Genomic DNA, 13,305 nt, shown 5'->3' on the forward strand with positions numbered 1-13,305 from the left:
ATCTGCGGGGGTGCGCGGGGTTTATAGAGGCCCTGCACGCTTCCCGAAGGCACTAAAAGTAAATGCCGGGGAAGCGACGAAGGCCTCTGTAACCTTCACTTACCTTAGTTCAGACAGCTTCAGGAGACACGTCGGATAGGCAAGGCGGCCGGTCATGTGCTATGGCAACGTGACGTCATAACGCCGGGAACGCCGGAACCAAAGTGGGAGGTAGGGGGCACGCTGATAGGGGGACAGCCGGCAGGGGGGCGCAGGAGAAAAAGATTGCGTTCTCCTGACAGAGCAATATTTAAAAGTGGTGCTAAGCTATAAGACACTTTCCGGAGCAGAGCGCTTATAGTGCCGGCGGTGCATTGAATCCGTCGCGTGCGCTTATAGCAGGAGCGACGGCGCAGTGCCGATCGCTGGAATTCAATTCGATTTGATTTTTTTCAGCGACCGCAGCATGACGTCAGCGTCGCCGTCGCTATAAGCGCGGCCTTAAGGTGTCTTCCGCCATTGCACCACTTAGTAAACATGGGCACTAATCTTTCACTTCTCTGATATCTTATGTCTATGAAATGCAAGCTGCAAATGTGGAAAGTAACCTGGAAAAGTGCCCAGTCATCAGATGTTTTTAACATGAATTTGTTCATGGGGAAAAAATGCTTAAATAGGAGTGACATTTGATATTGCTTCATCTCATACTGCAGTGGAGAAAATCAGCCCCAAGAAAAACAGAAAGAGAGAGAAAAGAAGGAAACGGTGCCCTGTGCTGAGGATATTTACTGAATTCCAGTATCCCTGAACCATTTCTGAATCGTGTACAATGCAGGATAAAAGGGAAGATGGAAACCGGCAATTAATTCCTCTCTGATATAACATGTAGCAAAGATTACAAAAATCAAACAAACACATTTAGAAGGAACGGGAAAATTTGCGGCGGTCGTTTCAGCGCCAGGTTTAGGCTTTTTATGGTTTAGGTTCCCTATGCTGTTCTCCTTATTATTTTAATGTGCAGTTTTATTGCCAGGTTCTCAGGATGTTGGCATTAGAGCATGCCATGGCAATCTCTATTATAGACTACTCTAAGCCAGTGTTTCTCAACCGGTGGGACGCAAAAGTCGTCAAGGTGGGACCCTGGGTGGTCCCAAGCGGCCTGTGTGTGTAAGAGAGAGAGACAAAGAGAGTGAGAGGTGGAGGAGTGAGGGGGAGACAGGGAGGAACAGAGAGAAGGGGTGGAGGGGATTGAAAGGTGAAAAGAGAGAGGGGGAAGTGTAAAAAAGGCTTGATTACAGATACCCAACGCTCTTCCCAGCAACAATTAAACTGATTGCCAGCGGAGAGCACGGGGCCTCTGTGGGTGTCTCTTAGGCCGAGTTTATAGTGGGGTCTACAGAAACTTGACCGCGTGACGTCAGCCGTCGCCGTCCTACAGCGATTCCTGCACTCTGGTGCAGGAGACCAGAGATCGCGACCGGGGGGGCGTGGCCGTGAGCGGTTCGCCCTCATTGGCTGAACCGCTCACGTGACCGTGACGTCACCCCAAGATCACCGGAAATATCAAAATCTTCTGGTTTCCAGCGATGGCTGACGTTGCGCTCAATATGGGCACTTGCGACGGACAACGTGTACTTGTTACGGCGCTGCGCAACGTCGCAGTCGCCGTAGCAAGTTCTATAAACTCGGCCTTACTGACATTTGCATGGAGCTGGGGGGGGGGGGGGGGTTGTTTTTTATCATGTTGGGACCAGGTTTTTTTTACAAAATGGTTGACGGGACGTAAGATACAAAAGGTAGAGAACCACTGCTCTAAATGTCAGGACCGATCATAAGGCAAGGCGAGCAAGGCGGTTGCCTTGGGACCCGTACCGTCGGGGGCAATCCTGCCTTTCACCATTATCACCCAGCATACAGTGCTTCCACTGTGGCAAGGGATTCTGGGAAATGACATGCAAATGAGCACAACGTGTCACCTTTTGCCTGAAATCCATCTCTACATGGAACCCTTATAAGCTAATGCTCGCTGTTAACACAGCTTTTAAGCGCAGCATGGGATTAGATGCAAAGCTAGTGAAACCACTCACAGACAGCTCTTTCAATATATATATATATATATATGTATATATATATATATATATATATATATATATATAATCCACAGAAGCAGCCGGCACTCCACTTGCAAGTAGAGCAAAGAAAGGTCCCACTGGGGGGACCGAAACGTCGGTTTATGTGTCTTTTTCAATACAAATACTTGTGATCTAACTTACCAGAGTGCTGTCTCCTGATCTCGTGCTTCAAACGGTATTGTATGGTTTATATATATATATATATATATATATATATATATATATATATATATATATGCTGCTTTTAAAAAAAATGACCTTTTATGATCAGTTTAGGAGGACACAGAGCGCCTGGGCAGTATAGTACTGGACAGAAAATGTCGTTCCTGGGTAAATGCTGGCGAAAAAGATTTCTATTTTGATATACAGCATCAATACATTTATGAAAACGGAAACAAACTGGTGACACGTAGAACAGGAGTGGCCAACTCCAGTCCTCAAGGTCAGGTTTTCAGGATATCTCTGCTTCAGCGCAGGTGGCTCAATCAGTGGCTCAGTGGAAGACTGGAGTTGGCCACCCCTGACCACACTGTGTGATGTCACTAAAGAAGATAAACCTAAAGGCTGAAAAAGGGGCTAACAATATATTCTAAACATTTTACTGTGAGCAGTGACCACACCAACAAAATGACAACCAACCAGAGGCTGGAATCTATGTATTTGGTGGTTGGAAAGGTGAAGGCTGCAATTTCGGCTTCTCGTTTATTTGTTACTTTCACAGGATAAGAACCTGGGGATCTTCCAGAGCTGAACTGTGTTAATTTCAGCTCCAGGGACCCTATGGTTTCCGAAATACCGGTCAAGGTTTCAGTCTCCATGGAAACAAAATGGCGGATTCAATCGCCTGCATCAAGTGGACCAATAGGAAGCTAAAACTTCATCCATTAAGGCTTGCTATTGGATGGCCACCTAAATCCCAGTGCGTGATTAGGAGGTAACGCTAGTATATTTACCGGTTAGTATATTGGAACCGGGAATTCAGGTAGCAGACAACAATGTGGTTCATCTCTAGGGACCACCTGGTTCCCACTCTGTAAAAAGGTGGTCGGTGTAGGTAGAGAAGATTGATGGCTTAACCCCTCCAGCAGCTTAACCCCCTCCGGCACATCGCGATCACGTGACCACTCGGCGTCACGGAATCTGAAAGTGTTTCATAGGAACACAAAACCAGATCTCCCGTGGTAAACGAGCTGTAAAAGGCCATGATGTAGCCACTACACCCAAGTGGTTTTTTTTCTCTCGATGTGGATATCCTAGATCAGTGTTTTTTAGCATTTTTTTGGTTAAGGAACCCTACGATTATATTATGAAATTCTGAAGAACTTCAACCCTTTCTAATAGCGCGTCTGAGATCAGATGTATTGTAGGGAACTCATACCCTCTCTATTAGCACGGCTGAGATCAGCTGTATTGTAGGGCACCCCAACTCTCTCTAATAGCGCGTCTGAGATCAGATGCATTGTAAGGAACCCCAACCCTCTCTAATAGTGTGTCTGAGATCAGATGCATTGTAAGGAACCCCAACCCTCTCTAATAGTGTGTCTGAGATCAGATGCATTGTAAAGAACCCCAACCCTCTCTAATAGCACGTCTGAGATCAGATGCATTGTAAGGAACCCCAACCCTCTCTAATAGCGCGTCTGAGATCAGATGCATTGTAAGGAACCCCAACCCTCTCTGATAACGCGTCTGAGATCAGATGCATTGTAAGGAACCCCAACCCTCTCTAATAGCGCGTCTGAGATCAGATGCATTGTAAGGAACCCCAACCCTCTCTGATAACGCGTCTGAGATCAGATGCATTGTAAGGAACCCCAACCCTCTCTAATAGCGCGTCTGAGATCAGATGCATTGTAAGGAACCCCAACCCTCTCTGATAACGCGTCTGAGATCAGATGCATTGTACATTTTTCTATATTTGGTACAATTTTCAAATGACCTGAAAATTGTAGGGAACCCTTTAGGGATGTCTGTAGAACCCAGGGCCGCCACAAAAATTATCTGTTTGCCGGGAGAGGGGGCCTCTATAATTCTCTATACCTTTTCTGGCAGCATCTCCTCCTGCAGGGTCCCATCATCATGGTTCCGTGACGTGAAATGGTGTTGCGTTGCCATGACAATGAGACTTCCCGTGACATTACGACGCTGCATGCCATGACAAGGGGACGCCCTGTGCTACAAGGTTGCCATGACAATGTGACGCCCCATAGCACCACGACATCCCGTTACCATGGCAACAAGCCGCCATTTCACATCGCGGAACCATGATGACGGGATGCTGAGGAAATGCTGCCGGAGAAGGTAAGTCCATGTCCCTGCACAGAGCCCCGCAGACATGCCAGCCGGCCCTAGGGGTTCGCAGGAACTGCTGTTGAAAAACACTGCACTACATCATGGGTCTCATGGCTACATCTTAGGGAAACCAAAGAGTGACGTTAACCACTGAGGGCAGACACATCAAAATTCAAGCTCACCGAAAAAGTGGGTTTGCATGCTCTCAATGAAAACACGTTAGTGACCTGATATATTTAATACTGGATTTTTCTATTAGATTAGTCCATGGAAAAAGTCATACTGTATTAACCGCTAAGATCTATAGTATACAAGTATCTACCCCTTAAACTTCCAGCCTTACCACAGGACCAAATAGAACTATTGATATAGTTCTAATCATTGGTAGGTTTGATTCTGCTTACTTTACCAGTTTTCTTGGTTAATGACCGTCCGGTCATTATTGCATGGGGTGCTTTTTGCTCCCCATGTTCTCCTTCTTATAGTGAGTCGTCTCCAGCCCGTTGCAACTTTCACAGCTGCAGCCAGTCTTTACAGCAATTTTTTGGGAGGTTTCCAGTTGACATCTTTCTATATTTTTTATATATATTTATATATATATATATATATATATATATATATATATATATATATTTCCGCCTCTTCACCCAGGGTGGGTATAGGCGACTTCCACGGAAATTTGTCTCCATTGTTTGCGGTCTTGGGCTAGAGTTGTTGGGTGGTGTAACCAGTCTTCATTAAGTTTTCTTCAGGCTAAGGTTGAAAGGGCGCATAACCAGGTCCTCAGGTTTCGGTTAAAGTATCTCAATGTTGTAAGCCTAACACCACCCATCGGTCGTTTCCAGGTTCAGCCATTAGGGTTATTTTTGGATGCTTTTTTTTATTTGCATGTGTTGCTTTAGATGTGTTCTATTAAAATTCATTTTGATAAACGTTTGTTATACATGTTGGTTACGTGGTTATAATCTGAATGCTTATTGTGGGTTTGTTTGTTTCTTTTGTTAGTCTATTTCCCTTTTTCCCTTTAGCACCACCAGTCACTGTATGAATTACGTTTTTTTCATGTAGTTACTGACTGGTTATGATACCACATATTTAACAGAGTGTTAGCGATATCTATGTGTGTCTGTTAGAACTATTGATATGTTAACAGATTTTAAAAAGTCAATCATGTCTTTAAAACACAAATGGGAGAAGTATAAGTATTTTGAAATAATTTTTGTAAGTCTATCATGACCATGTCTGTAAAAACTTGAAGTTTAAGGCTGCGTCCATAGGGAGGCAGACTGAGCTGTCAGACTAAAGGCAGTGATCGCGTCTATACAGAGCGAAATCAGTCAAAACGGGATTTCTCGCGGGATAGGGCGGTCATGTGGGCGGTTCGCCCAATGAGGGCGAACCGGCTCCGTGACGTCACTGGCCCGCCCATAGACACGCCCCCGGACGGCGCGCGTACTAAGGCCAGGGAAAGCACCCGCTTTCCCTCAGCCTCCGCACGGCTGTAATGTCTATGGACGCAGCCTACGGTGGGTTTTGCTGCTCTTATCTCTCTCCAGCTTATCTCTTCTTGATTATTGTCCCCTTGTATAACTAGTCCTAATCTCTGGAGTGGGTGTTCATAAATCTGACTGTCTCATCACCAACGTGGAACAAACAAGTGTGACAATCACCCACAACGGTCCCCGCTGCAACTAAAATGTTCACTGTCAAAATATGATGTTAATATCCGGTATTTATTTTTTGTTTGTATCAAACAATTCGTTTTAACCAATAAAACATAAGTCTATCCCAGTCCTGGCTTGCTGGGTCTGTACCTTTACCTGGATGATGAAAACACAGAGACTATTATTTACTAAGCAGTGCTATTCAATAGGATATATTCCTGCACCAGGAGTTCTTACGGCCCCGGGAAGTGAATGGGCAATAAGGTGTTTTCCGGCATCGGAAGGGGTCTTCTGAAGTAGCACCATGTAATAAGTCTGGGCCAAAATTCTGAGAGGCTGGATGGAAAATCAGATTACAAATCATCTGATTATACAACAAAACAACCAAGCAGAAAGAAAATGACAAGTATGCAGTGAAAATGTAACATGATTTCATTGTCAATGTCACCACGTATCTATAACCATACTTAAATTAAAACGAAAATACTTGAAAGCAGTGTTCAGTATGTTTGGCATCCAACCTTGAAATTGAATTTGTTACAGCGCAAGGCAGACTAACAACTGACATGAACATCTTCTCTTTGCAGAACAGACACGCAGAATACATTCTGGGAACGTCTGGTCCTTATGCCCGTGGCTTCTGAGGACTGGAGTTGGCCACCCCTGCGTCAGAGCTTGGTGCATGTCCCGCTGCAAAGCGCCAGCGGGGGTAATAACATTGGCTACCTGTAGCAGATAAGGACTCTCATGTTGATTATTACAGAACATTTCATGGTATTAAACAAAATTCTGTCTTATACGGTCCCTTTACTCCAGCTCATGTACCGTACACACCAAGAAATGTGTATTACGGCCAAGTGATTTCCATGTATAAATACTGACATCACCGTCCGGCTTATTGATTATTGATCTTCATTTTGTCTCCATGTTTCTGCTTCCCTCTAATTACTAATATTTATCATCATGTGCAATAATGACTATTTTTAGTACTTTTTTTTAAAGCCATTATTAACCCAAGTATTTATTAACTGCTATTGTATTATTATTTTTTTTTAATTTTGGTAATATTATTTCATGTCAAATAATTGTCTTCTTTGTATAAATCTAAAAAAAATAACATATGCCTAGTCTCATACTGCACCCGACCAATAACACATCTTTTTAAGCAGAAGGTGTCTTTTCTCTTACCGTTGCAGAGTATCCTGCGGTATTTTACACCCGCCCGCTCTCTGAGTAATGGTGGCATTCTTGTTGGCAGTCATGGTCATTTCTGCCCTCGGTAAACTGAAGTACCTAAAACAAAAACAGGACCTTTGAGTCAAACCAGCATTCTCCGTAACATGACACGTGATGGTGTCCATATTACTCATCCAATCAGCCTTTCGTTTTCTGTCTCACCTCTTTCTATCTCACTTTTTTTTATCTGCCTCTCATGCCGGCTACCGATTATTCAGCATTTCTTTTTCTCAGCCCTCTCATCACAAACTGGATGGGATGTGTTTGCTAAACTAGAATGACCCTGTTTCCAAAAGAGCTTTTACAGAGCCGTGGAAAGACGTCCCTCAGACTCTAATTAACTTGTAAAATATTCTGCCAATAGCGGTGTGGACGGAATTCTCTGCTTAACATCTGGTTGTCGTCTTCTCAAATATCCCTATTTGTACCTTTCCATTTTTTTTTGCATTATAACCCCTTCAGTACCTGAGAACCCTCCATGCCAGTTGTGGGCAACTTCAGTCCTCAAGGGCCACCCACAAGCCGGGTTTTCAGGATGCCCCTGCTTCAGCACAATTGACTCAATCAGTGGCTGGTTGTTCCCGCATTAACAAAATAGCCATGTTACACGTTCACGTTAGTCACTAACGAATGATAAATCTGTCATTCTGTCTTTGGAAATGTCTACCCAACTACTGAGATAATCCATTGGGGACTGCAGAAGGCCTTTGGAAACTCGACATTAAATTATCCTATGCCGTAGGACAGTGGGTTGGTAACTCCAGTCCTCAAGGGCCGCCAATAGGTCAAGTTTTACGGATAACCCTGCTTCAGCACAGGTGACTCAATCAGTGGCTTAGTCGGAGACTGTGCTGACCTGTGCTGAAGCAGGGATATCCTGAAAACCTGATCCTCTTGGTTGCCCTTGAGGACTGGAGTTGCCCACCCATGCTCCATGCTACGGCGCTGCAATAGCTTGAAGGGTTCTCAGGCACTGCACGGGTTATAACGCAAACGATGGTAAGGCGCAAATAGGATAAGTCTCCTGAGCCACGAGTGGGTTCAAGCAGCAGTGTGATGGAAAATTGCTCCTCTCTGTAGCATGAGCGCGCTACAGTGCATATCCATAGTCAATACTACCATAAAGTAGCTTCAGAACACAGGCGGCTGCCACATTGCCTTTGATGCTTTATGACAGTACAGGAGTACTGAAATGCATAAATAATGAAATGCATTAAATACTGGGAGTGTGTGGATGACGTATCTCTGTTATTTTAAGATGGACGGCTGTGTCACATGTTTACATATCAAAGTCATTTTGGAGCCACGTGGGCAGGAAGAGAGATAGTCTCACGGTGTCACTTTGGAGCCACATGCATCGACTGGCGGTACGAGTGATCATCTCCGTTCTGGCGTTAACTCTTCTTCAAGTCAACGGGACTTAACATCGTAACGCATGCGATAGCCCCAGCGCCACTTTGCGTTAATACTTGAAGCTACTTTGTTCCAATTTTGCTCATTGATGTCAGCCTGAGGCTTGGGAGATGCCAATGGGAGGAGATAAGGATTTACATGATGCACATAATCGATCTGAATGTATTCATTTCTTCTCTGTGTAGCATTTTTCTGTGAGTTGGCGTAAAAGACTGTATTGGTGAGTCATATTGAACTGGATATGCAATTAAAAAAACATTTGCATACGTTTTCATGGCAAAAGTGGTCTGTTTGTGAGATGTGAAGGCCTACACATTGGCTGTTTGTCTGTCCAACTGTTGTACTGTATGTGTATGTTATGAGATAAGTATATACATATTTGAATTAACTCATGATTTACCATTCGTAGAGGAATAGTTTATCACTAGGACCTAACATTTCCAACTTCATGTGTGAGAGATACGACACCATTTGGTTCTTAATAGATAAGAAAAGTGAAAAAATAATCCAACATTTCGGGCTGCTTCTTTTTTTTTGCATAAATAATTGGTATTTGAATAGATCTCACTACAACTTGAGTAGGTACAGGCATACCCCGCATTAACGTACGCAATGGGACCGGAGCATGTATGTAAAGCGAAAATGTACTTAAAGTGAAGCACTACCTTTTTCCACTTATTGATGCATGTTCTGTACTGCAATTGTCATATACGGGCATAACTGATGTAAATAACGCATTTGTAACAGGCTCTATAGTCTCCCTGCTTGCGCAGAGCTTCTGACATGGGGTATGTCTGTATATAACTAGTGTCAGTGGCACAGTATATAAAAAGAAAGCTATATTGACTTACTACAGGGTCTCTCTCTATGAAAGTCCAATATTTCTACCTGTTTCGCAAACGTGTGCGACAGTTTCGCACAACACGGTAGTACAGTACTGTACATACATACAATGACACAGACTTGATTCGCACACCATTCATTTTCGTAGAGACATGTACAAGTAGAGGCGTTGTTCCTTTATATGTACTTGTTTATCATTTAAACATCTGAGACTTTTCCAACACTATTAGCAGGTTTTACTGCCTATGCAATTCTTTAACCCATGGTGTGCTGAAAAGCATATGCTTATAGGATTCTGTGTTAAAATGGACATGAAGCAAAAGGTGGCACTGTGTGCTCATTTGCGTGTCATTACCCAGAATCCCTGGCTGCAGTGGAAGCTCTGTATGCCAAGAGATAATGGGGAAAGGCGGGTATACATACCTGTCTCAGACATGTGAATGTGCTCACAAGTGATATTTGTATTTGCTATAAATGACCCCCAAGTTGAACCCCTCCTATTACAGTTTCGGTGCTGAAGCTGGGTGGCAATTCAATTCTGTTCAGGCCTTAAGCACACCCTTCTTTCTCTTCAACCTCTGCAGTTGTTAGAAATGAACAGAGATCCCGACAAGCATTAAAGTAACTTTCCCCATACACGACCATTAAAATGATAGGATGATGTCCATGCGGTAATTGATTTCATAGGATTCCCACGAATAGAAATTCAAGTAACCAACAGTGAAACGTTTTGTCTCCTGCAGGAAAGGTTGTGTGATTTAGAGCTGTGCCGGGTGTAGCAGCTGATTTCATGGAGTTGGTTTTGTTGAATGAAAGGATTACACTGGTTTCAAACACACTGGTCTAAATTAGATTGATTCCCAGGCCAATAAAGCCAGTTTCTCAGTCACACCTTAAGTTTTAAATGTGAGCGTTAAAGTTGTATTTCACTTTGGAAGGTGGAGAGCTATAAGAATAGGAGGAACTGGCGGGATATGGTCTCCTGGTAATAATAAATAAGAGTATTTTCCTGTGTTGTGCTTTATATTTTCACATTGACCTTCACTGTTATACAAGAAAGCTATTTATTTATCCCGATATACAGTATGCAAAAATGACTTCATCAATTATTTGCTACTTAAAAAGATAATTTACCCTATAAGCTTTGGTCTAAGTGGAAAGGGTATCTTCTTAATTTTAATACAGTTCCACTACTTTTTGTTACTTTGTACACATACAAGCTGAAACGTAGGAGGTAGGGGTGTACCGAGTACCCGGAATTACCCGTTACCCGGCGTTACCCGTTACCTTTGTGACGTGTTCCCTCCTTACCCGTCATCGCGCAGACCTCCACTCTGGCACCCCCGCGCACGCTCTTCCTGAGTGCCACGGAGCTTAGCTCCGCCCCCCTCGGACACGCCGCGCTTCTCTCGCGCGCGGTGCGCACACGTGACGTCCTGCACCGCTCCGTAGCTGCGTGGCAAGTACTTACAGCCCGCTCGTCTCCTGCAGCCAACCCTTGTCACCGCACAGGCCGCGCCTCCGCTCCGCCTCCCTTGCTACTGGTTCCTGTGTGCTATAAATACCCTGCAGTTCTCGCCCTGCGTTGCTGAGCATGACTCCTTGTAGCCTTGAGCTCCTGCGTCCGTCCATTGTGCCTTGTGTCTTGTCCTGTGTTTTCTTGCAGTTAACCCTTCGTGTGCCGACCCAGCTTTTTTGGGGGGCGAGTAGCTCTTTTTATAAATATATATATATATATATATAATGCTATTCAGATAGATTAGTCTTCTCCGTGCACTCGTGCAGTAAATAGCTGTTGGCAGATCTGGAGACTCTAGGCTATAAGAAAGTACCTGTGAATGACGTGACTACTCCTGTAGCTCACTAGTATAACGCTGCTTTATTAGTCACATTGGGTGGTCACTCACCTCTTCAATGAAGTGCGATGTATGAAAAAATAGATTTTACTGACATCACAAACCATAGTAAATGCTTTCAGGAGGGAGCATGGTTAGTATATAATCTATGGAAGTATGGAAAATGATTGATCACTGGAGAGTAATAAAGTGCCAGTGCTATACATAGGGTAAATTATATTCCTCTCTATAAACATGACGTTAGGCCGAGCATAGCTTTTTTTTTTTTATTGTTTAACATTGATGAAGGTTTGGGATTTAAGGAGGACTTTGTAGTCCATATACGAGCTGGGCAAGGAGGGTGACTCTCTAATCTCCTAAAGATCTCTCCTTGGCCAGTAACACACACAACAAAAAATGTTCGATTTACCTACAACAAATACAAATGCATTTCTGCAAATATAAGGTATGAGTATCTCTACATCGTCTGATATGACACAGGGCTGGCCAGGGCTCATGGATAGATAGGGCACTGGGGTTACCTTGTAAGCCACGGATAGATAGGGCACTGGAGTTACCTTGTAAGCCACGGATAGATAGGGCACTGGAGTTACCTTGTAAGCCACCTTTTCCCAGACCAGCTATCAATACAATGTACTCGGGAAACATTTTACTTGTATGGAGTGTAGACAGGATATCTAAGGGCTACTCATCCCAAAAGTATATTAATCAGTACTAACTACTTTACAAAGCCTTTCAGGCCCTTCCATTACTGAATGTACTTAGGCAGCTAAATATATTTATGTGAGAGGAGGATAAATTCCTTTTATCAAATGCTTCCTTGACAAGCCCCATTATTGATTTGAACTGAAGCTCAACTAATAGTTTAATGAATGGCATTTCCTTTGGTTAACTTTTTAAGTCCGATCAGCTGTGTGATGACAGCAGCATAAAATGAAGCACTTTGCGAACTGCTTTAATATCTGCAACAGGACCATGTGGCCCGCGGACCAAAAGGTGTGGCCATATGGCCCAGAGGGTGTGGGACCTCGCCTACTGAGCACAGTTGCAGACAGACCATGTCAGACAGGTAGACATACGGTGCGCTGGAAACCTGCAGTGTGAGCAGGTGAGTCTGATCGCCCCCACATCAGATCCCTCCAACCGCCACCCCCGCCGCAGAGCAGGAGAAAGGAGGGAGAGAGAGAAAAGGGGTGATGGAGAGAGAGAGGGGTGATGGGGACAGAGAGAAAAGGGTGATGGGGAGAGAAAGGGGTGATGGGAAAGCATGATGGGGAGAGAGAGAGAGAGAAAGGCGTGAAGAGGAGAGATGGGATGGGGAGAGAAAGGCGTGATGGGGAGAGAGAAAGGCGTGATGGACAGAAAGGGGTGATGGAGAGAGAGAAAGGTATGATGGAGAGAGAAAGAGGTGATGGGGAGATAGAGGGGGAGAGAAAGGGGTGATGGGGAGAAAGGGGGGATGTAGAGCTTGTGATGCGGAGAGAAAGGCATGATGGGGAGAGGGTGAAAGGGGTGATGGGGAGAGAGAGAGGGGGCATAGGGAGAGAGGGGATGGGGCGATGTGTAGATGGAGAGAGGGGATAGGGGGAGGAAGAGGGGAGAGAGAGTTAATGGAGAATGAGGAACAGGAAGAGGGGGGAAAGGAGGGAGAAAGATACCAGCGATGTTGACATATTTTTACTAAGAAAAACTCAAGAAAAAAAGTGTACACATGGGTTATAGTGACTATTTATTTAATTTTCGTTCCTGGTGTGGCCTGAGTTTTGCAGTGGGATTTAAGAATTGGCCCCCAAGCTATTCTGACTTTGACGGCCTGATCTGGAAGGTATCAAGCCGTATTATTTCTTTCTTCATTCTCAACATTATTGAATGCTTCTCCGTCCTCTTACA

General features: G+C 44.3%; 1 protein-coding gene across 3 annotated transcripts in view; it reads right to left on the reverse strand.

Annotated features, from left to right (window-relative positions):
- Positions 1-13,305, reverse strand: part of DENND2B (DENN domain containing 2B) — a 249,736-nt gene that overhangs the window by 103,769 nt on the left and 132,662 nt on the right. For all 3 annotated transcript variants that reach the window (XM_075567048.1, XM_075567050.1, XM_075567047.1), the window contains one exon: positions 7,256-7,360. In XM_075567048.1, the coding sequence (XP_075423163.1) occupies positions 7,256-7,335 (80 nt within the window). In that variant the 5' untranslated portion in view covers positions 7,336-7,360. The remainder of the gene's footprint in view (positions 1-7,255; positions 7,361-13,305) is intronic.

Source organism: Ascaphus truei, chromosome 12, assembly GCF_040206685.1.
Source record: "Ascaphus truei isolate aAscTru1 chromosome 12, aAscTru1.hap1, whole genome shotgun sequence".
NCBI classification, from domain to species: Eukaryota; Metazoa; Chordata; class Amphibia; order Anura; family Ascaphidae; genus Ascaphus; species Ascaphus truei.